The 24,265-nt window shown below is 37.2% G+C and overlaps 1 protein-coding gene across 2 annotated transcripts; it reads left to right on the top strand.

The window, feature by feature from the left end:
* Window positions 1–23,882, top strand: LOC128202754 (rhomboid-related protein 3-like). Of its 2 annotated transcripts, none has more exons than XM_052903874.1 (7): window positions 1–90; window positions 2,195–2,449; window positions 3,343–3,485; window positions 6,439–6,551; window positions 6,867–6,967; window positions 13,199–13,253; window positions 22,544–23,882. In XM_052903874.1, exons 1-7 carry the CDS (start codon window positions 1–3, stop codon window positions 22,777–22,779), a joined length of 993 nt encoding a protein of 330 aa, XP_052759834.1. In that variant the 3' UTR covers window positions 22,780–23,882. The 2 variants fall into 2 exon arrangements, with proteins under 2 accessions (XP_052759834.1, XP_052759843.1); XM_052903883.1 differs by lacking the exon at window positions 1–90 and adding an exon at window positions 1,509–1,649.
* Window positions 23,883–24,265: the final 383 nt, after the last annotated feature.

The following is a 24,265-nucleotide window of genomic DNA, read 5'->3' as shown; positions in this document are numbered from 1 at the left end:
ATGGCGGACGCGCACGTGATTACCGTGCTCGACATGAAGTGCACGTGCAGCATTTATACCTACCTCACATATCAAGAATTTGTAAACATTGTAAGTTTGTCAGAGTATCTCAATAGAATCAAATATTTTTTTAAAATGCTCGTCTATCCTCATTTTTAGCTTATAATGATCTGAAATGAGGAAATGGTTAACCGCCTGTTTCATAAAGTTAACGCATACAAGTAGCAAGAGGCCCGTTCATACTATTTTCATAGCATGTTGATTTAACAGACGGATTGAAGGAACAAGCTAACGGTCATCTTTTGTCTGTAACTGACCCTTACTCTGATGACTGTATTGTCCTAAAATGAAGCCCGGGCTATATTCGCTAAATTGATACATAACAGCGTTTGCAAGTCTGATAAAACGGACAATTTGGATAAATCATCCAATTGCGTGCGATGTTTAATTTTGTTCTCTCTCTGAGTTAAATAGCTTGGGAAATTACTGTTCTGCTGGGGCTTCTTTTTGTTAGATCCTTTTTAAATAGTGTTCACTCTTGTAGCGAATTATAAAGGATTAATGTATCACAACTTGTCCGGTGTGTATTAAAACACTCTTCATGTTTATGGCATAAAATTCAGCCCCTTTTTATTGCAATTTTGCAGCCTTGTTTTCTCTGAAGACAATATTTCTTCTCCGATTTTAATACCGGCAAAAAAATCCAAACCATCGAGTTTGTAGTTATAAATTAGTTCTGCTTTCAGACTATATGTTAGGAATCGTTTTTTTTATCTTAACAGCCAAATCTTCTTTATTCATACTTGCATATGTACATTTTAAATATCTCCGAAAAGTTCAAAAGTCACAAAAATTTCAAGCTCACAATGCTTGACTGCCCAACTTCATACTGAGCAACTTGCATCTGCTACCGTGTCTATTTGGCAGTTACAAGCTGTCGTGTATAATCTCAACATAACAATTAAACTGTTCATTACTAATTTACAGGAGTGAGAGTCACCTTAATATGAATTGGAATAAAAAAAACTCCGTTTCAATGCCCCGTTGTGGTGCACAATAGTCCCGTGTCATCGGAGCGGCGATGATGAAAATACTATTGACAAAATACAGCCACAATCAAAGCGCGTTAAGTAATAGTGAAATGGAGCCATCGACATGTAATACAAATTTGGAATTATTTGTAACAAGAGAGATAGACGGACTCTTTATAAACAACTGGGACTCAGTATCTTCGTGGTTTTCCAATTAATAATAAATCACCACAATTTTGTCCTCAGGGAAATACAAATAACAAAACTTTCCCCCACTATTTCCGCTTAGTTTGTTAAACCTAAACGCAAAGACAATGGTCATCATTTGGTCTTTGTAAAGTAATTTATTATCCTGACCCTGTCTGTTTTGTCTTTTGTAAGGTATGTTAGGACGTCCATGATTTTTTTAAATCATTAATAAGTATTCGCAAAAAAATCGGTCATGAGCAATGCTTTAATGAAATCGCGCGTAAAACCTGGAAACGGGTTAGCTGTCAAACATTAAACACAATTTTTAGCTCTTTCAGTTGCATAATTTGTTAAAATAAACTTTCAAAATACAAGGATTCTTTCATGAGGACATTTATAGCGTAAATACACACACCGAATTATGATTGGGTAAGCAAAGTGCAATTTAAATAGTATATTTTGTTATGTATTTTTGTATTACAAAGGTAACATTTTATTTTTAGTATTCTGCTGGTGTCACTCACTATGTAAATATATTTCATGAAACATTGTTCGCTTATATCAAGCTCGATGCCGCGATGGCACAACTCTAGCAATAAGCAAAACAAAGAGTAAAACTAATGTCACAATAAATAATTGCTTTTTTCTGCATTTATTGAAAACTTTTATTTATGAAACACTTTTAAATCCTGTTCGTATATGGTTAAATAATCGGCTTTCATAATCACTGTAATGCAAATATTCAACCATGTTTTGTTATTTCAAATGACTGTGGCGCATGCTTTTACAGTGATCGTTGGACTTTTACAACACAAAATACACACTTCGACAACAGAGTTCATAAAAGGTATAGCATCATACGCCAATGGCCATGAGCTGCAAACCTTTTTCTTTTGATGTACATGTATATCGTAATTAAGTTAATCAAATTTAACGGAAAGTATGCATTTGAAAAAAAATCCTTGACTATTTAGATGAGCAACAGGAGAAACGCAAGCTTCCGGTTAGCCGTCGAACATGCAGGGCCACAGTGCCTGGTTCCCCTGAGCAGAAACAACTTTCGGTACCATTCTATAGAGCGATCAAGAACCAGCCACAAACTCTTCAGGACAATGGTGAAAAAAGTAGCGCGGGAGTTTCTCACGGATGACCTTGACCGACAGTATTACGCCGACAACTACACGTGCTGCCCTCCACCTCTCTTTGTGCCTTTAATCACCTTCGTAGAGGTATTGTAGTCTATTGACAAATATGCTTTTCTCCCACCTCAGATAAGTAGATCAAAATAAATTAACCATGCTAGAAATTCTTAACTTGCCCACGGGCAGAGATAAAACCAGTACCCGCATGGAACTCCTTTTTAATGGTCATCACATTGTAATTACCTCCCTTGTTAAAGACTGTCGTCTGGTGCACCATAGAAACCTTGTTTTGTGGAAATATTTAAAATTCTAATTAATCATTTATCGCTTTAAATGTCACCTTAAAAATGTTTTCACGCACGTTTCGAGAAATGATGTTTCACTCTCCTCAGAACTATTTAAAGCCCGATTTAACTATTAGCATAATCTGAATCACTGCGCGTATATCCATGACAACAACGAATTTTTACATATTCATACGCATTTATTTTTACAACGCACAAAATAGTTCCAGCAAAATATACATTTTTACTTAATTTTGTTTAACTGAGGTGGGAAAAAAAGCATTTACCATAGCCGCTCGTGTAAGATAGGTTCATCCCAACCCTCGCGCAGGGTGTTAGCGGAAAATATACAATTTTACTTAATTTTGTTTTACTGGGGTGGGAAAAAACCATTTACCATAGCCGCTCGTGTAAGATAGGGAAACCTCGTTTCCGCAAAACACCCTACGTTCGGGTCGGGATGAACCTATCTTAGACTTTCGGCCATGGAAGATACTTATAATCTTAGTATCTCATGTATTTATAACGACACAATTACGTATAAATATATATATATTATGTGTTACATCTTCGAAAGAATAGTAATAATTTTGTTGTATTTCCTATAGAACCGGTTTAAGCAATTTTTTGTTTACCTTTTCATTAATATGCATTTTGACAAGTAGATTTGATCAAAGACGTGTCTCCAAATTTCAGATCGGTTGTTTCATGTACTACAGCGTTGACGGAGGTCGTCTCACAATAAACGGCCCTCTCCCTCTCTCCAGCATCTTTATATACCGACCAGACAGACGGATAGAGATATGGAGATTCGTCTTCTATATGTTCATTCATGCTGGGTATGGCATTCTTTTATGAAGTAAATGATATTGTAAATTATACATGTATTTGTATGGGTGAATGATTCTTTCTCCAAGCCATGGGAGGGCTCGATTTTGTTGAATTTCATTTTCACCTTGCGGTAAAACAATTAGACCCCATTCTGTGCTTTAAACAAAAATGACCGTGTAAACCGTGAAAAATCTCCATATATGACGTTACCCGTACTTTCCATTTTGATGTTGTAGTCTGGAAAGTATATGTATTCGATACTCCACATGTACATACTGTATCATCATACCAAAAGTTGAACAGTCATATTCTGTTTACGAATGTGTACATGTATCCCTTTCTTTGTGGTGGTCTTGTGAGAGGAATGAGGGTTGGTTCTGTTGCAGGAAAACTGATAACGGCAATCTACACAGTAAACGTAGTTCTTCCTGTTTTCCTATCTGATCAAATTAGGCTGTATTTTATCACGCTTATTCGATTAGCGATCTCAAAGTAACTGGCCAACAGAATGACCAACTACATAGATTTCTCTTCCTCAACACAGAAACATATAGTTTAAGGTATAATGTTCAAATTATATCCTGAGTCCAACTATTGAAAGCTACTGCCAAAACGATACCATATATATGGCATATGTAAGTATACTTTTGTTTGGCAGAGTGGTGCCTTTCTAAGGAACCTGACCAACAATTTTACCAAAATGTTAGAAATTAAAGCCGCTTGATCCCATTTAATTTAGGTATCATTTGAATTGGGTATTGCTTGTTGAAAAAAATATGTTAAATAAAAGACCAAAACTGCATTATTTGTAAAGTTATTGCCGTTCGTGTTTTTGCTTTTTATTTTAACTAAAATCAGACGATAAATGACCTACTTCGCAATTTTGCAAGGCCAAACATCCTTGTTTGTATACTTTTTAGTCTGTTTTATCTTTTTCTGCACAGAAATCCCTTTCAAATGATACCAAAATAATTTTGTTTCACACGCCAAATGTGCAGCACACATACGCACATTTCTTGTTTCACACAGACATAGTTTATAAAGTAATAATTCATTTTGAAATCTGCAAAAATTCGTCTGTTGGAATCACATACTACTATTTCAAAACCATGGCATTGTTCCATGGGTCTTCATGAAGAACTCGGGATGCGGAGGAAATGAATTAACGTAATAAAAGCAACATTGTATCCAGACTTCTGCATTTGCTACATAGAAATAACACTGAGAATGCCGATCGACATTTATATAATGTTTCTATACTTAAGGTCTGTTGTTCTGTACTATATTATCTATTAGTTACAGTAATTATGGAAAATGGTATTGCAATAATTGACACAATTCTTGGCAACATCCAGTAAATCTCATGTTTATTTTATTTTACACCAAAACTCACATTGCACACAATACGTAGTTTCTAAACCTTAGGTATATAATACTGTAGTTTAATGCCTATTGATTACAATAATTCTGGTAATTTAATTGCAATATTTGACACAGTAATCGGTAAATTCCAGAAATTCCCATTTTATTTAATTTTCTTAACATTTTAACCCCAAAATCACTTTTCACAAAATGACGTAGTTTCTATACTTTTAAGTATGTTTTACAGTAGTATAATATCTATTTAATATAATAATTCTGGTAACTTTATTGCAAAAATTGACAAAATTATTGGCAAATTCCCGAAATCCTCATTTTCGTATATTTTTCAAACATTTTACCCCTAAAATCATCTTTCTCAAAATAAGGTATTTCTTAACTTTCGGTATATTAAACTGTATTATAATATTCATTACATACAGTAATTCTTTATTGCATTGCAAAATTGGACACAGTTATTGGCAAATTTCAGAAATTCTCACTTTAATTGAATTTTTCCAAAATTTTACCTCAAAAATCACATTTTGGACCATTGTTTTATACTTTTAGTATGTTAAATGCGATGCCTGATATGACACGAATCCACCAAAAAAAATCTGTGCATCCCCCGCCCCCATTTTTTTCCTTGGATATATTATACATGACCTTTGCAGATAGTTGTTACTGGTCTTTAACATGTTATAAATATTGCTCTCACCTGCTGTTTAACTTGAGTTGAATACTAATCTTTTGTAGATAGTTGCACCTGGTCTTTAAAATGTAATGCATCTGCTGTTCAACATGATATAAAAACGTACCATATATATTTTGCAAAGGAGTATATCTGCTGTTATTTAGACAGAAATAAATGTTAAATGGGTGCACCTGTTGTTTCATCCTCGGCACCTATAGGTTATGATACGCTGGGTGCCGAGGATGCTACTATTTAACATGATACGAATACTATATATGTTGAAGATGGTAGCACTTGTTGATTAACAAGATACGAATTTAATATATTGCAGATGGTTTACCTGTTGTTTAACATTATACGGACACTGTATGTTGCACATGGGCGCACTTGTTGTTTAACATGATACGAATAATATATGTTGCAAATGGTTTTACCTGTTGTTAACCATGATACGAATAATATATGTTGCAGATGGTTTTACCTGTTGTTTAGCATTATACGAATACTGTATGTTGCAGATGTTTTTACCTGTTGTTTAACATGATACGAATTCTTTATGTTGAAGATGGTTACGTCTGTTGTTAAAACATAATACGAATTATACAATGTTTATGTTGCAGATGGTATTATCTGTTGTTTAACATGATACGAATTATATATGTTGTAGATGGTTTTACATGTTGCTTAACATTATACGAATACCGGTATGTTGCAGATGGGCGCACTTGTTGTTTAACATGAAACGAATAATATATGTTGCAGATGGGCGCACCGCACCTGTTGTTTAATATGAAACGAATAATGTATGTTGCAGATGGGTGCACCTGTTGTTTAACATGAAACGAATAATGCATGTTGCAGATAGGCGCACCTGTTGTTTAACATGAAACGAATAATGTATGTTGCAGATGGGTGCACCTGCTGTTTAACATGCTTATACAACTGATTGTGGGTGTGCCGCTGGAGATGATCCACGGACCGTGTAGGATCGCCACAGTCTATCTAGCGGGCGTTTTGGCAGGTAAGAACAATTGGTTTATATTTTTTTTGTTCAGGTCTTTACCGTTCCTGTTGACTGAAATAGTTGATGGTGTTTTCTGGTATGGTGTAATGAAGCTGAGATTTGGTCAGATATGCGTATGTAGTGGAACAGAATTGTCGAATTGTTCGCAAACATGTATAGTTTGCAGAGCTGAATAACTACCGCTAACTAACTAGTTAAAAGGATATGGAATACATCAACATAGTCATGTTTTATTTTGTCTACTTTTTAATCTTAAATTTAAATGTTGGTCAATTTTATATTTGTCATTTGAATAACCGATATTTTCCAAAGGTTCTTTGGGTACCAGTGTATTTGACACGAATGCGGTGCTAGTGGGGGCGTCTGGAGGCGTGTACGCCCTCCTTGCAGGCCACCTCGCCAACATTCTCCTGGTAAATACTATACAACCCATCTTTATAAAATTACCGTTAAAGTATGTCTTAACATACGTACGGAATATGTGTCATAAAAAGGCTCATATGTTTGTTTATTGTGAAAACAATCGTATTGACCATGATACAAACAGCTGTGTGAAGTTAGCTAAACATACGACATTGGACATTGGACATTCAAAATCGAATGTTGTGCTGGCACGACATTGGACATTGGACATTCAAAAGTGAAAGTCGTGCTAGCACGACATTGGACATCGGACATTCAAAATCGAATGTTGTGCTGGCACGACATTGGACATTGGACATTCAAAAGTGAAAGTCGTGCTAGCACGACATTGGACATTCAAAATCGAATGTTGTGCTGGCACGACATTGGACATTGGACATTCAAAAGTGAAAGTCGTGCTAGCACGACATTGGACATTGGACATTCAAAATCGAATGTTGTGCTGGCACGACATTGGACATTGGACATTCAAAAGTGAAAGTCGTGCTAGCACGACATTGGACATTCAAAATCGAATGTTGTGCTGGCACGACATTGGACATTGGACATTCAAAAGTGAAAGTCGTGCTAGCACGACATTGGACATTGGACATTCATAATCGAATATTGTTCTGGCACGACATTGGACATTCAAAGTGAAAGTCGTGCTAGCACGAAATTGGACATTGGACATTCAAAAACGATTGTCGTGCCGGCACGACATTGGACATTGGACATTCATAACCGAATGTTGTGCTGGCACGACATTGGACATTCAAAAGTGAAAGTCGTGCTAGCACGACATTGGACATTGGACATTCAAAATCGAATGTTGTGCTGGCACGACATTGGACATTGGACATTCAAAAACGATTGTCGTGCAGGCACGACATTGGACATTGGACATTCATAATCGAATGTTGTGCTGGCACGACATTGGACATTGGATATTCAAAAGTGAAAGTCGTGCTAGCACGACATTGGACATTGGACATTCAAAATCGAATGTTGTGCTGGCACGACATTGGACATTCAAAAGTGAAAGTCGTGCTAGCACGACATTGGACTTTGGACATTCAAAATCGAATGTTGTGCTGGCACGACATTGGACATTGGACATTCAAAAGTGAAAGTCGTGCTAGCACGTCATTGGACATTGGACATTCAAAATCGAATGTTGCGCTGGCACGATATTGGACATTGGACATTCAAAAACGATTGTCGTGCCGGCACGACATTGGACATTGGACATTCATAATCGAATGTTGTGCTGGCACGACATTGGACATTGGATATTCAAAAGTGAAAGTCGTGCTAGCACGACATTGGACATTGGACATTCAAAATCGAATGTTGTGCTGGCACGACATTGGACATTCAAAAGTGAAAGTCGTGCTAGCACGACATTGGACATTGGACATTCAAAATCGAATGTTGTGCTGGCACGACATTGGACATTGGACATTCAAAAGTGAAAGTCGTGCTAGCACGTCATTGGACATTGGACATTCAAAATCGAATGTTGCGCTGGCACGATATTGGACATTGGACATTCAAAAGTGAAAGTCGTGCTAGCACGACATTGGACATTGGACATTCAAAATCGAATGTAGTGCTGGCACGACATTGGACATTAGACATTCAAAAACGATTGTCGTGCCGGCACGACATTGGACATTGGACATTGATAATCGAATGTTGTGCTGGCACGACATTGGACATTGGACATTCACAATCGAATGTTGTGCTGGCACAACATTGGACATTGGACATTCGAAAACGATTGTCGTGCCGGCACGACATTGGACATTGGACATTCATAATCGAATGTTGTGCTGGCATGACATTGGACATTGGCCATTCAAAATCGAATGTTGTGCTAGCACGACATTGGACATTGGACATTCAAAATCGAATGTTGTGCCAGCACGACATTGGACATTGGACATTCAAAAGTGAAAGTCGTGCTAGCAGTTAGCACATTCAAATCAATGTATGACATGTTTTATGAATGAATGTTTTTTTTACCGACTTTAAATTAATTTTGATGGCATGCAATGTTCGGATTTTTTGTTTGTTTGAGATATTGTCTTGAAATCATTTAAAAAGGGTCAGAGATCACAAAGCAATGAACCATTATAAAATTTATTAACACCAAGAGAGCATTGTCATGACGATTCCATCGCAATATTTGTAACTTAAGCATGATTCAGATATCTATGATGTCACATATGCAGAGAAAGATTCAAATGAATATACTTATGAATGGTCGTGGATTATATGAAGACAAACAGTGATAATGCTTTCAAAATGGCATATTTTTAATAAGCTTAATTGTTTACACACCACTGCTACACATCTAGTACCATTTATAAAGGAGGTGACGATAATTATATCCACAGTATATAATGACATATGGAAAATATAGACATGCATTGATGATTCCTACAAGTATAAATGTAATCGTCCGTACATCTTTTTTTATCTGGTTTTACGTAAACACAAAAAAATATTGTCAATGAGTCGATAAAGTAACCTATTCCTGCCTGTCGACTTGTGTTTTTATCGACTCAGTTAGTCGAACATGCTACGTCGTCTTCATTTGGTAAAGATTATATGAAATAATTGTTTTCGATAAACCTTTTTGATATTTATAAGTCGACAGAATTACACAAAGCGTTTTATAATCAATCGCATCGACATTTAAGAATTCAAAATGACGTCTTCATCACATACGACATAAGTTCTTATAGGTTTTACAGAATATACAATTTATACATGTAAAATGTGACACCAGAGACATTGGAAATGGCATCTTTGGCAGAACTGACAATGGTTGAAATGGTTGAAAGGAAACAAAGCGCAAATAATTATATAAACCCAACAAATGTGCACTTCAGAATGTGTTTATCTACAGAGCTTTAGAATAATTATATTACATTAATGAATGTGTCTGCATTTACATGGGAATATGTATGTATATCAATCGAAAGGATTGTTTTAATACAACTCTCAATAACAATGTTGCGGACCTTCAAATACAAGTTTCTTTGTTAAATATGTGTTAGGTACCTCAAACGTATAATATTGTCGGACATGGATGTGACTTAAGGCAACATACACACAGCTAAACTTGTCAATGCATAAACCATTGGCGATAATGCTACATTTTGATGCATGGGGATCCCATATAATTTTGGTATTATTTTAAAGTGTACTCCTGACAGATAATTAATGAGTAAAAATGACATATATCCAACAATTATTATTTGTATACTGGTTGTCGTTTCATTATATTTTTTCTCTTAATATTTACCACTTCCATTGGATGCCTAAATAATATTTGGTCACTATGAATAGACAGATATACGTTATTATTAACCATATTTTAAAAAATAAAAGCCAAGTTGAATGTCGTTATTTAACACATTAATTTGAATGGACAAATTAGAATTGCAGCCTTATCACCAGTCCAAGATTTCAGATATATATATTTCTGCCACCTCAGAAAAGTAGATTCAAACATTTGTCCATGCGTGAAATTCTTATCTTCCCAAAGGGCAAAGATAAACAAGTACCCGTATGGAACTCTTTTTATTGCCTTCACTTTGCTGCATCCAGAACTATTTAAAGAACGATTTGACTATTAACATAATCTGAATCACTGCGCGAATATCTATGACAACCAGGAATTGTCATATATCTATACGCACATTATTTTCACTACGCACAAAAAAGTTCCAGCGATAAAATACATTTTTACATCATTTTGTTTAACTGCGGTGATAGAGAAAAACATCTACCATAGTCGCTCGTGTAAGATAGGTTCATACCAACCCTCGCACAGGGTGTTCTGCGGAAACAGGTAAACATCGGGTTGGGCTGAACCCATCTTACACTCTCGGCCATGGAAGATACTAATAGGCTACATAATGTGATTCTTGAGAAAACTAAATAAACTTGAGTGCTTCTACACTTGACAAAAAATAGCGTGGTAATGGACCTAGCTGTCCGACCAGCCCGTCATACCACACGTTTCCAAAGGTTTCTGATTGAAGTACTGCACAATAGTGCGTCTCTCTGTGCATCGTGACTCCTGCAAGTTGATATATTTTGTTCTGACACCTAATTGTTGAGTGATTCAGCACTTGTTCCAATGAAACAAAACTCGTTACGACACTTTCGTATAACCGTAGAACCATCACTGGGGAACACAATGTGACGGTCCTCGTGTTGGTACGCCGTCCCTTGCACGATATATTGACACTGAAATGTAACAAGGTCACCTGTAGACCAGTGGTCATAATAAGAGAAAAATTTACTAAAATTTGACTATTGGTATTTTCAACAGACTAAAAATCTTGCCAGGGAAATACTACGGCGTATTTAAATCGTTCTAAACGCCATATTTCAGCGATGTCATGGAACTTTAACAAGTAAAGCATAACATATGCAAGTCTTCGAAATTAGTCCAGTTTCCGGAAAAAAAGCTGAGCACATACTTTTGATTCGGTATAGATTGTGTAATTTCTCTTTTTAAAGAGTTCTTAGACCCTTAATGGAAAAAGTATTAGAGATAAATAAGATCAGCTTCTGTTTTGTTTAATCATATTTTAGTTTTTAATTTTGCTGAATGAAATAATATACTTAAGCGCGTTACGCTTAAGAATTGTCGAGAAATTAGGGTCGGGAGAAACGAATAATTTGTTCGTCCGAGCTTGCTGCAGTGCTCCGCTACATACAGCAAGCTCCAAAGGTATTAACACAATACTAATTTTGATGCAAAGCATCAAAGCCTTCGCGAATGTTGTTAAAACATGGCTAAATGGAAGTAGATGGAGTTTAGTAACTTATCATCATTTTCCAGTGATACCGGGACATTATCGGATGAAAAATCTCGGTATCAAATGGTTATACAATTACAATTGTAAAGGATCATTATTTAGTGATATATCTACTGCCTTTATGTATACAATGACTATATGTACAATTTGGATTTCACTTTATTGGGGCTAACATCTGCAACATTTTATAAATGTCGCACTCAATAAATGTTCAAATATAAAACAAGCAGTTCAATTCGACTACAATACTGGCCACATATTATTCAGCTAATGGACGCGTGAACTGCTCAAATCTATCTTAAAGGATCATTCGAAGTCTCTGTCTATCATGGGTCCAAAATTTATATTTATTACCAAGACAACTAGCCAGCACGACATATTATTTTGAATGCCCAATGTCGTGCTATTTCGATTTTGAATGTCCAATGTCGTACCAGCACAACATTCGATTTTGAATGTCCAATGTCCAATGTCGTGCTAGCACGACTTTCACTTTTGAATGTCCAATGTCCAATGTCGTGCCAGCACAACATTCGATTTTGAATGTCCAATGTCCAATGTCGTGCTAGCACGACTTTCACTTTTGAATGTCCAATGTCCAATGTCGTGCCAGCACGACTTTCACTTTTGAATGTCCAATGTCCAATGTCGTGCCAGCACAACATTCGATTTTGAATGTACAATGTCCAATGTCGTGCTAGCACGACTTTCACTTTTGAATGTCCAATGTCCAATGTCGTGCCAGCACAACATTCGATTTTGAATGTCCAATGTACAATGTCGTGCTAGCACGACTTTCACTTTTGAATGTCCAATGTCGTGCCAGCACAACATTCGATTTTGAATGTCCAATGTCGTGCCAGCACAACATTCGATTTTGAATGTCCAATGTCCAATGTCGTATGTTTAGCTAACTTCACACAGCTGATACAGCCAGTGTAGCATTATAGCATCCCGCCGATTTTAGCCTGGCGTTCAATACTTCGTGTATCCATAAACAGTATTAAACATTATGTGCGCAAAAATAATGCAGTAATAACTATGCCCTAAACTGCACGCATGATAGTTAAAGGGCTGTATTTCGTCCGATTCCAATTGAAATTTGGAACAAAATTACAAGCAACACGAATTTTGGCTCCATCAACAAGTAATTGCAGTGTTATTTATTCAGTTATTTTAATGCACATATTCTTGCACAGCAAACAGAACCTTTCAAGGCAACTAGAAGCAATTATGAGTATCAACATTCGTCTTTTGGTTAAAGGGTATATTAAAAAAAACTAATACACCATAACGAAACGTATTCAAAATAAAGACTTGTAAATAATTTGAAATACGAACACATGCATTTGCGCCTCTTTCAGTGGCTTTATGATATTTATACTGTTTTCTTTCCAGAACTACACGAACATGGAGCTTGGTATTCTAAAACTAGCAGCAATATTCATCATAGGTAATAACATGGGTGTCGTTGGTGTAGCAAAATCATTAAAGGTAATAACAGGGGTGTCGTTACTGTAGCCATATTAATCATAGGTTTTACAGGGGTGTCGTTGGTGTAGCAAAATCATTATAGGTAATAACAGGGGTGTCATTGGTGCAGCAATATTAATCATAGTTAATAACAGGGGTGTCGTTGGTGTAGCAATATTCATCACACTAAGGTTATAATAGGGGCGTCGTCGGTGAAGCAATATTCATCAAAGGTGATAACAGAGGTGTCGTTGGTGTAGCAATATTCATCATAGGTAATAACATGGGTGTCGTTGGTGTAGCAATATTCATGATAGGTTATAACAGAGGTGTCGTCGGTGCAGCAATATTCATCATAGGTAATAACAGAGGTGTCGTTGGTGTAGCAATATTCATCATAGGTAATAACAGAGGTGTCGTTGGTGTAGCAATATTCATCATAGGTGATAACAGAGGTGTCGTTGGTGTAGCAATATTCATGATGGGTGATAACAGAGGTGTCGTTGGTGTAGCAATATTCATCATAGGTAATAGTGTAGCAATATTCATCATATGTTATAACAGAGGTGTCGTTGGTGCAGCAATATTCATCATAGGTAATAACAGAGGTGTCGTTCGTGTAGCAATATTCATCATAGGTTATAACAGAGGTGTCGTTGGTGTACCAATATTCATGATGTGTAATAACAGAGGTGTCGTTGGTGCAGCAATATTCATCATAGGTAATAACAGGGGTGTCGTTGGTGCAGCAATATTCATCATAGGTAAAAACAGAGGTGTCGTTGTTGTAGCAATATTCATCATAGGTAATAACAGAGGTGTCGTTGGTGTAGCAATATTCATGATGGGTGATAACAGGGGTGTCGTTGGTGTAGCAATATTCATCATAGGTGATAACAGAGGTGTCGTTGGTGTAGCAATATTCATAATAGGTAATAATAGGGGTGTCGTTGGTGCAGCAATATTCATCATAGGTAATAACAGGGGTGTGGTTGGTGTAGCAATATTCATCATAGGTAATAACAGGGGTGTCGTTGGTGTAGCAATATTCATCATAGGTAATAACAGGGGTGTCGTTGGTGTAGCAATATTCATCATAGGTAATAACAGGGGTGTCGTTGGTGTAGCAAAATCATTATAGGTAATAACAGGGGTGTCGTTGGTGTAGCAATATTCATCATAGGTAATAACAGAGGTGTCGTTGGTGCAGCAATATTCATCATAGGTAATAACATGGGTGTCGTTGGTGTAGCAATATTCATCATAGGTAATAACAGAGGTGTCGTTGGTGCAGCAATATTCATCATAGGTAATAACATGGGTGTCGTTGGTGTAGCAAAATCATTATAGGTAATAACAGGGGTGTCGTTGGTGTAGCAATATTAATCATAGGTTATAACAGAGGTGTCGTTGGTGTAGCAATATTCATGATGGGTGATAACAGGGGTGTCGTTGGTGTAGCAATATTCATCATAGGTAATAATAGGGGTGTCGTTGGTGTAGCAATATTCATGATGGGTGATAACAGAGGTGTCGTTGGTGTAGCAATATTCATCATAGGTGATAACAGAGGTGTCGTTGGTGTAGCAATATTCATAATAGGTAATAATAGGGGTGTCGTTGGTGCAGCTATATTCATCATAGGTAATAACAGGGGTGTGGTTGGTGTAGCAATATTCATCATAGGTAATAACAGGGGTGTCGTTGGTGTAGCAAAATCATTATAGGTAATAACAGGAGTGTCGTTGGTGTAGCAAAATTATTATAGGTAATAATAGGGGCGTCGTTGGTGTAGCAATATTCATCATAGGTAATAACAGGGGTGTCGTTGGTGTAGCAAAATCATTATAGGTAATAACAGGGGTGTCGTTGGTGTAGCAAAATTATTATAGGTAATAACAGGGGTGTCGTTGGTGTAGCAATATTCATCATAGGTAATAACAGGGGTGTCGTTGGTGTAGCAATATTCATCATAGGTAATAACAGGGGTGTCGTTGGTGTAGCAAAATTATTATAGGTAATAACAGGGGTGTCGTTGGTGTAGCAAAATTATTATAGGTAATAATAGGGGCGTCGTTGGTGTAGCAATATTCATCATAGGTAATAACAGGGGTGTCGTTGGTGTAGCAAAATTATTATAGGTAATAACAGGGGTGTCGTTGGTGTAGCAAAATTATTATAGGTAATAATAGGGGCGTCGTTGGTGTAGCAATATTCATCAAAGTTGATAACAGAGGTGTCGTTGGTTAAGCAATATTCATTATGGGTGATAACAGGGGTGCCGTTGGTGTAGCAATATTCATCATAGGTAATAACATGGGTGTCGTTGGTGTAGCAATATTCATGATAGGTTATAACAGAGGTGTCGTTGGTGTAGCAATATTCATGATGGGTGATAACAGATGTGTCGTTGGTGCAGCAATATTCATCATATGTAATAACAAAGGTGTCGTTGGTGCATTAATATTCATAACAGGTAATAACAGGGGTGTCGTTGGTGTAGCAATATTCATCATAGGTTATAACAGAGGTGTCGTTGGTGTAGCAATATTCATCATAGGTAAAAACAGAGGTGTCGTTGGTGCAGCAATATTCATCATAGGTAATAACAAGGGTGTCGTTGGTGTAGCAATATTCATCATAGGTAATAACAGAGGTGTCGTTGTTGTAGCAATATTCATCATAGGTAAAAACAGAGGTGTCGTTGGTGCAGGAATATTCATCATAGGTAATAACAGAGGTGTCGTTGGTGTAGTAATATTCATCATAGGTAATAACAGGGGTGTCGTTGGTGTAGCAATATTCATCATAGGTTATAACAGAGGTGTCGTTGGTGCAGGAATATTCATCATAGGTAATAACAAGGGTGTCGTTGGTGTAGCAATATTCATCATAGGTAATAACAGAGGTGTCGTTGGTGCAGGAATATTCATCATAGGTAATAACAAGGGTGTCGTTGGTGTAGCAATATTCATCATAGGTAATAACAGAGGTGTCGTTGGTGCAGCAATATTCATCATAGGTAATAACAAGGGTGTCGTTGGTGTAGCAATATTCATCATAGGTAATAACAGAGGTGTCGTTGGTGCAGGAATATTCATCATAGGTAATAACAGAGGTGTCGTTGGTGTAGCAAAATCATTATAGGTAATAATAGGGGTGTCGTTGTTGTAGCAATATTCATCAAAGGTGATAACAGAGGCGTCGTTGGTGTAGCAAAATCATTATAGGTAATAATAGGGGTGTCGTTGTTGTAGCAAAATCATTATAGGTAATAATAGGGGTGTCGTTGTTGTAGCAAAATCATTATAGGTAATAACAGAGGCGTCGTTGGTGTAGCAAAATCATTATAGGTAATAATAGGGGTGTCGTTGTTGTAGCAAAATCATTATAGGTAATAACAGAGGTGTCGTTGGTGTAGCAATATTCATCATAGGTGATAACAGAGGTGTCGTTGGTGTAGCAATATTCATCATAGGTAATAACAGAGGTGTCGTTGGTGCAGGAATATTCATCATAGGTAATAACAAGGGTGTCGTTGGTGTAGCAATATTCATCATAGGTAATAACAGAGGTGTCGTTGGTGCAGGAATATTCATCATAGGTAATAACAAGGGTGTCGTTGGTGTAGCAATATTCATCATAGGTAATAACAGAGGTGTCGTTGGTGCAGCAATATTCATCATAGGTAATAACAAGGGTGTCGTTGGTGTAGCAATATTCATCATAGGTAATAACAGAGGTGTCGTTGGTGCAGGAATATTCATCATAGGTAATAACAGAGGTGTCGTTGGTGTAGCAAAATCATTATAGGTAATAATAGGGGTGTCGTTGTTGTAGCAATATTCATCAAAGGTGATAACAGAGGCGTCGTTGGTGTAGCAAAATCATTATAGGTAATAATAGGGGTGTCGTTGTTGTAGCAATATTCATCATAGGTAATAACAGAGGTGTCGTTGGTGCAGGAATATTCATCATAGGTAATAACAGAGGTGTCGTTGGTGTAGCAAAATCATTATAGGTAATAATAGGGGTGTCGTTGTTGTAGCAATATTCATCAAAGGTGATAACAGAGGTGTCGTTGGTGCAGGAATATTCATCATAGGTAATAACAGAGGTGTCGTTGGTGTAGCAAAATCATTATAGGTAATAATAGGGGTGTCGTTGTTGTAGCAATATTCATCAAAGGTGATAACAGAGGCGTCGTTGTTGTAGCAAAATCATTATAGGTAATAACAGAGGTGTCGTTGGTGTAGCAATATTCATCATAGGTGATAACAGAGGTGTCGTTGGTGTAGCAATATTCATGATGTGTAATAACAGAGGTGTCGTTGGTGTAGCAATATTCATCAAAGGTGATAACAGAGGTGTCGTTAGTTAAGCAATATTCATTATGGGTGATAACAGGGGTGTCGTTGGTGTAGCAATATTCATCAAAGGTGATAACAGAGGTGTCGTTAGTTAAGCAATATTCATTATGGGTGATAACAGGGGTGTCGTTGGTGTAGCAATATTCATCAAAGGTGATAACAGAGGCGTCGTTGGTGTAGCAATATTCATCAAAGGTGATAACAGAGGTGTCGTTAGTTAAGCAATATTCATTATGGGTGATAACAGGGGTGTCGTTGGTGTAGCAATATTCATCATAGGTAATAACAGGGGTGTCGTTGGTGTAGCAATATTCATCATAGGTAATAACAGGGGTGTCGTTGGTGTAGCAATATTCATCAAAGGTGATAACAGAGGTGTCGTTAGTTAAGCAATATTCATTATGGGTGATAACAGGGGTGTCGTTGGTGTAGCAATATTCATCAAAGGTGATAACAGAGGCGTCGTTGGTCTAGCAATATTCATCAAAGGTGATAACAGAGGTGTCGTTAGTTAAGCAATATTCATCATAGGTGATAACAGAGGCGTCGTTGGTGTAGCAATATTCATCAAAGGTGATAACAGAGGTGTCGTTAGTTAAGCAATATTCATTATGGGTGATAACAGGGGTGTCGTTGGTGTAGCAATATTCATCATAGGTAATAACATGGGTGTCGTTGGTGTAGCAATATTCATGATAGGTTATAACAGAGGTGTCGTTGGTGTAGCAATATTCATGATGGGTGATAACAGATGTGTCGTTGGTGCAGCAATATTCATCATAGGTAATAACAGAGGTGTGTTGTTGTAGTAATATTCATCATAGGTAATAACAGGGGTGTCGTTGGTGTATCAATATTCATCATAGGTTATAACAGAGGTGTCGTTGGTGTAGCAATATTCATCATAGGTAATAACAGAGGTGTCGTTGGTGCAGCAATATTCATGATGGGTGATAACAGGGGTGTCGTTGGTCCAGCAATATTCATCATAGGTAATAACAGAGGTGTCGTTGGTGTAGCAATATTCATCATACTAGGTGATAACAGAGCTGTCGTTTGTGTAGCAATATTCATGATGGGTGATAACAGGGGTGTCGTTGGTGTAGCAATATATATCATAGGCTATAACAGGGGTGTCGTTGGTGTAGCAATATTCATCATAGGCTATAACAGGGGTGTCGTTGGTGTAGCAATATTCATCATAGGCTATAACAGGGGTGTCGTTGGTGTAGCAATATTCATCATAGGTGATAACAGAGATGTCGTTGATGTAGCAATATGCATCATAGGTGATAACAGAGGTGTCGTTGGTGTAGCAATATTCATGATGGGTGATAACAGGGGTGTCGTTGGTGTAGCAATATTCATCATAGGTAATAACAGAGGTGTCGTTGGTGTAGCAATATTCATCATAGGTAATAACAGGGGTGTCGTTGGTGTAGCAATATTCATCATATGTTATAACAGAGGTGTCGTTGGTGCAGCAATATTCATCATAGGTAATAACAGGGGTGTCGTTGGTGTAGCAATATTCATCATAGGTAATAACACGGGTGTCGTTGGTGAAGCAATATTCATCATAGGTAATAATATGGGTGTCGTTGGTGCAGCAATATTCATCATAGGTAATAACAGAGGTGTCGTTGGTGTAGCAATATTCATCATAGGTGATAACAGAGGTGTCGTTGGTGTAGCAATATTCATGATGTGTAATAACAGAGGTGTCGTTGGTGCAGCAATATTCATCATAGGTAATAACATGGGTGTCGTTGGTATAGCAATATTCATCATAGGTAATAACAGAGGTGTCGTTGGTGTAGCAATATTCATCATAGGTTATAACAGGGGTGTCGTTGGTGTAGCAATATTCATCACACTCGGGTTATAACAGGGGTGTCGTTGGTGTAGCCATATTCATTATAGGTAATAACATGGGTGTCGTTGGTGTAGCAATATTCATTATAGGTAATAACAGGGGTCTTTTTGGTGTAGCAAAATCATTATAGGTAATAAGATGGGTGTCGTTGGTGCAGCAATATTCATCACACTAAGGTTATAATAGGGGTGTCGTTGGTGTAGCAATATTCATCATAGGTAATAACAGAGGTGTCGTTGGTGTAGCAATATTCATCATAGGTGATAACATGGGTGTCGTTGGTGTAGCAATATTCATGATGGGTGATAACAGGGGTGTCGTTGGTGTAGCAATATTCATCATAGTTAATAACAGGGGTGTTGCTGGTGTAGCAATATTCATCACACTAAGGTTATAATAGGGGTGTTGCTGGTGCAGCAATATTCATCACACTAAGGTTATAATAGGGGTGTTGCTTGTGTAGCAATATTCATCACACTAAGGTTATAATAGGGGTGTCGTTGGTGTAGCAATATTCATCATAGGTAATAACAGAGGTGTCGTTGGTGTAGCAATATTCATCATAGGTGATAACAGGGGTGTCGTTGGTGTAGCAATATTCATGATGGGTGATAACAGGGGTGTCGTTGGTGTAGCAATATTCATCATAGGTAATAACATGGGTGTCGTTGGTGCAGCAATATTCATTATGGGTAATAACAAGGGTGTCCTTGGTGTAGCAATATTCATCATAGGTTATAACAGAGGTGTCGTTGGTGTAGCAATATTCATCATAGGTAATAACAGAGGTGTCGTTGGTGTAGCAATATTCATCACACTAAGGTTATAGTAGGGGCGTCGTTGGTGCAGCAATATTCATCATAGGTAATAACAGGGATGTCGTTGGTGTAGCAATATTCATCATAGGTAATAACATGGGTGTCGTTGGTGCAGCAATATTCATGATGGGTGATAACAAGGGTGTCCTTGGTGTAGCAATATTCATCATAGGTTATAAAAGAGGTGTCGTTGGTGTAGCAATATTCATCATAGGTAATAACAGAGGTGTCGTTGGTGCAGCAATATTCCTCATAGGTAATAACATGGGTGTCGTTGGTGCAGCAATATTCATCATAGGTAATAACAGAGGTGTCGTTGGTGCAGCAATATTCATCATAGGTAATAACATGGGTGTCGTTGGTGCAGCAATATTCATCATAGGTAATAACAGAGGTGTCGTTGGTGCAGTAATATTCATCATAGGTAATAACATAGGTGTTGTTGGTGCAGCAATATTCATGATGGGTGATAACTGGGGTGTCGCTGGTGCAGCAATATTCATGATGGGTGATAACAGAGGTGTCGTTGGTGTAGCAATATTCATGATGGGTGATAACAGAGGTTGTCGTTGGTGCAGCAATATTCATCATAGGTAATAAAAGGGGTGTCGTTGGTGCAGCAATATTCATCATAGGTAATAACAGAGGTGTCGTTGGTGCAGTAATATTCATCATAGGTAATAACATAGGTGTTGTTGGTGCAGCAATATTCATGATGGGTGATAACTTGGGTGTCGCTGGTGCAGCAATATTCATGATGGGTGATAACAGAGGTGTTGTTGGTGTAGCAATATTCATGATGGGTGATAACAGAGGGTGTCGTTGGTGCAGCAATATTCATCGTGCAGCAATATTCATCATAGGTTATAATAGGGGTGTCGTTGGTGAAGCAATAATCATGATGGGTGATAACAGGGGTGTCGTTGGTGTAGCAATATTCATGGTGGGTGATAACAGAGGTGTCTTTGGTGTAGCAATATTCATGATGGGTGATTACAGGGGTGACGTTGGTGTAGCAATATTCATGATGTGTGATAACAGGTGTGTCGTTGGTGTAGCAATATTTATCATGGGTTATAACAGGGGTGTCGTTGGTGTAGTAATATTTATCATGGGTTATAACAGGGGTATCGTTGATGTAGCAATATTCATCATAGGTAATAACAGGGGTGTTGTTGGTGTAGCAATATTCATCATAGGTAATAACAGGGGTGTTGTTGGTGTAGCAATATTCATCATAGGTAATAACAGGGGTGTGGTTGGTGTAGCGATATTCATCATAGGTAATAACAGGGGTGTTGTTGGTGTAGCAATATTCATCATAGGTAATAACAGGGGTGTCGTTGGTGTAGCGATATTCATCATAGTTGATAATAGGTGTGTTGCTGGTGTAGCGATATTCATCATAGTTGATAATAGGTGTGTTGCTGGTGTAGCGATATTCATCATAGTTGATAATAGGTGTGTTGCTGGTGTAGCAATATTCGTGATGGGTGATAACAGGGGTGTTATTGGTGTAGCAATATTCATCAGTGGCAATAACAGGCGTGTTCCTGGTACAGCAAAATTAATCACAGGTAATAACATTGGTGTTGTTGCAGCAACAGGGGTGTTGCGACGGAAATGTATATCGTAGGTTATAACAGGGATGTTGCGGTGGAAATATATATCTAAGGTTGTAGCAGGTGTGTTGCAATTTTCGTAATATGTATAAACGGGGTTGTAGTGGCAGCAGTATTCATCATAGGTTATAACAAAGTGCTGATGGGGCTGTAGATATAAATATTGACACTAAGTGTGTTCTATAATGATAGATGTACCACAGCCGTAAGTGTTTCCAGTAAGCGGTTTTTATGTTCCGCTGTCTGGGCATCTGAAATGGAAGTATTTCGGGGATGTTTATTGTATTCGATTCGAGGGAACTGTTCTGAAACAAATTTTTGTTTTTACATTTTTGTTTTATGTTTCTATACTTTATAGGGAACCAATGATAAATAAAGAAATGGCAGTTCGAAATTAAATGTGTGTAATGATCAAATATCATTAGTTATACCAATAATCAGCATTTGTATAAACATAATTTTGTGAAGGTGTCGCTGTATGTTCTCATATATGTTTTTGCATGTTAATACAATATTACAACATTTGGTAACATTTTGGTCAACTCATCATGAATTTTAGCGGTTTGATCTTATTTTACTCACAGCCAGCGCGGATGTGGGTTTCGCCGTCTGGGACCGCTACACCATGCGCAGTTCCAGTGAGATGCCCGTTGGTTATACTGCTCACGTGATGGGCGCTCTGGCTGGGCTCACCATCGGACTCGTGGTGCTAAAGAACTTTGAACAGAGGCTGCACGAACATTACCTGTGGTGGTTGGCGCTGGCTGTATACATGGCGGGCATAGCATTTGCAATATTCTGGAATATTTTCTACTACTAAAACTCACAACATCTCATGGGCATGTTTATTATCGGTGTGAGAAGCGTAACTAGAAATGTTTGAAATAATCATGTCTGTGTTGACGTAATGAAGCTATTAAATGTGATTAGACCATTTTCGATTTTGCTAAAAATAAAATCTGCACCATTTGCAAGAACTATAAAGCGCCTGATTAACCAACATTATTTTGGAACGAAAAAATACATATTCCAACTCTTCAACAATTTCTTACAAGCTTATTTTATGCAGCACTTCCATCAATTATTAAAAAACAACAACACCGCAATTATTTTTCAGCACGAAAATGAATGACAAAAATATCATGGAGCTCAAGCAAGGGGTTTTAACAAAGTGAACGATATTTGTGTATTTGTACGGTCATTTTGAGCTGTAGCTCACTGTTTCAAAACAACCATTCACTATAAAATTTCGTTGTCTTTGTATGAACACCATTATTCATCAGCCAACGATAACAAGTATGCACTTATGCATTGCATTTCCGATTCAATCTTCATTTCGTTGACTTAACACTAGTGGCGGCAGCTTAGCCTAAGGTTGTACAGTCCTGGAATTGATTTACAGAGATGGAAATATTTAACACTTAAAGAAACTTAGTGATAATGAAACGAAACAGTTCATTAATTTAAAGTAAGGAAACAATAAATGGCAGTCATGCGGCATGTTTATATCACAATATTCGTCGAAGATTTCGAAAGTAATCTTTTACCTTTACACTACATTTCCGATAAAATCACAGCTGTCACACATTTGTTGTAATCAATATCTTTATTTCTCATACCGTATCAAAACTGCTGCTTCCCCTAATAAGTGGTCAACATAATATTTGTCCAATTGGAAGGCAGTATTTCTCAGGTTTCAGTAAATCAGCAGTCATCCGTTATCTATTTTTATCAGGCGAAGCGGTAGATATAAGCAGTGGCTGGCCCAGTTAGTGGATAGTTCACAAACTAGTATGTAGACCACTCTAAGATAGTTAGCTGTCCTTAAACAAAATAAATAGTTATGCGACTGCCTTTCATCAAACCATTTATTGTTTTAAGTGCATACTTTTAATACAATCTTTAACCATTAAATAGCTGATGATTTTCCCCGGCAAAAATATCTATACTTTGTTGTGTATATAACAGTGAATAGCTTGCTGTGTAAAATGAAGGCGAATTTACATGTCCGGAAGTTCAACTACATTTTTCACAAATGCATTGTTTTACATTTTAAAATTGTAATAGAATCTAAATGAAAAATTATATTTCGCTGTGCTTTAATGGCCAGTTACTATTAGCAATGACGAGGTAACATTAGTTGACTAACATATTAACCTCACTGTTGAAATACCTGTTGTTTTGGTTAAGTTACTCTTTATAATGATTCCACCAAAACTAGCCGGCAATGATTTTCTCAATTTTTCATATAAAAAAATAAATGATGGTCTTCAAAGAGTTAACACTGTTTGTATTTGTTGTGCAGC

Source organism: Mya arenaria, chromosome 2 (assembly GCF_026914265.1).
Source record: "Mya arenaria isolate MELC-2E11 chromosome 2, ASM2691426v1".
Classification (NCBI taxonomy): Eukaryota; Metazoa; Mollusca; class Bivalvia; order Myida; family Myidae; genus Mya; species Mya arenaria.
This window is presented reverse-complemented; position numbering and strand designations above follow the sequence as displayed.

Bases quoted from the DNA above. Each gene is read 5' to 3' on its own strand.
- LOC128202754 (XM_052903874.1), top strand. From the start codon at position 1: ATGGCGGACGCGCACGTGATTACCGTGCTCGACATGAAGTGCACGTGC. The intron at 2,450-3,342 runs GTATTGTAGTCT...TCCAAATTTCAG, and splicing joins CTTTAATCACCTTCGTAGAG to ATCGGTTGTTTCATGTACTA. The intron at 13,254-22,543 runs GTAATAACATGG...TTTTACTCACAG, and splicing joins AGCAGCAATATTCATCATAG to CCAGCGCGGATGTGGGTTTC.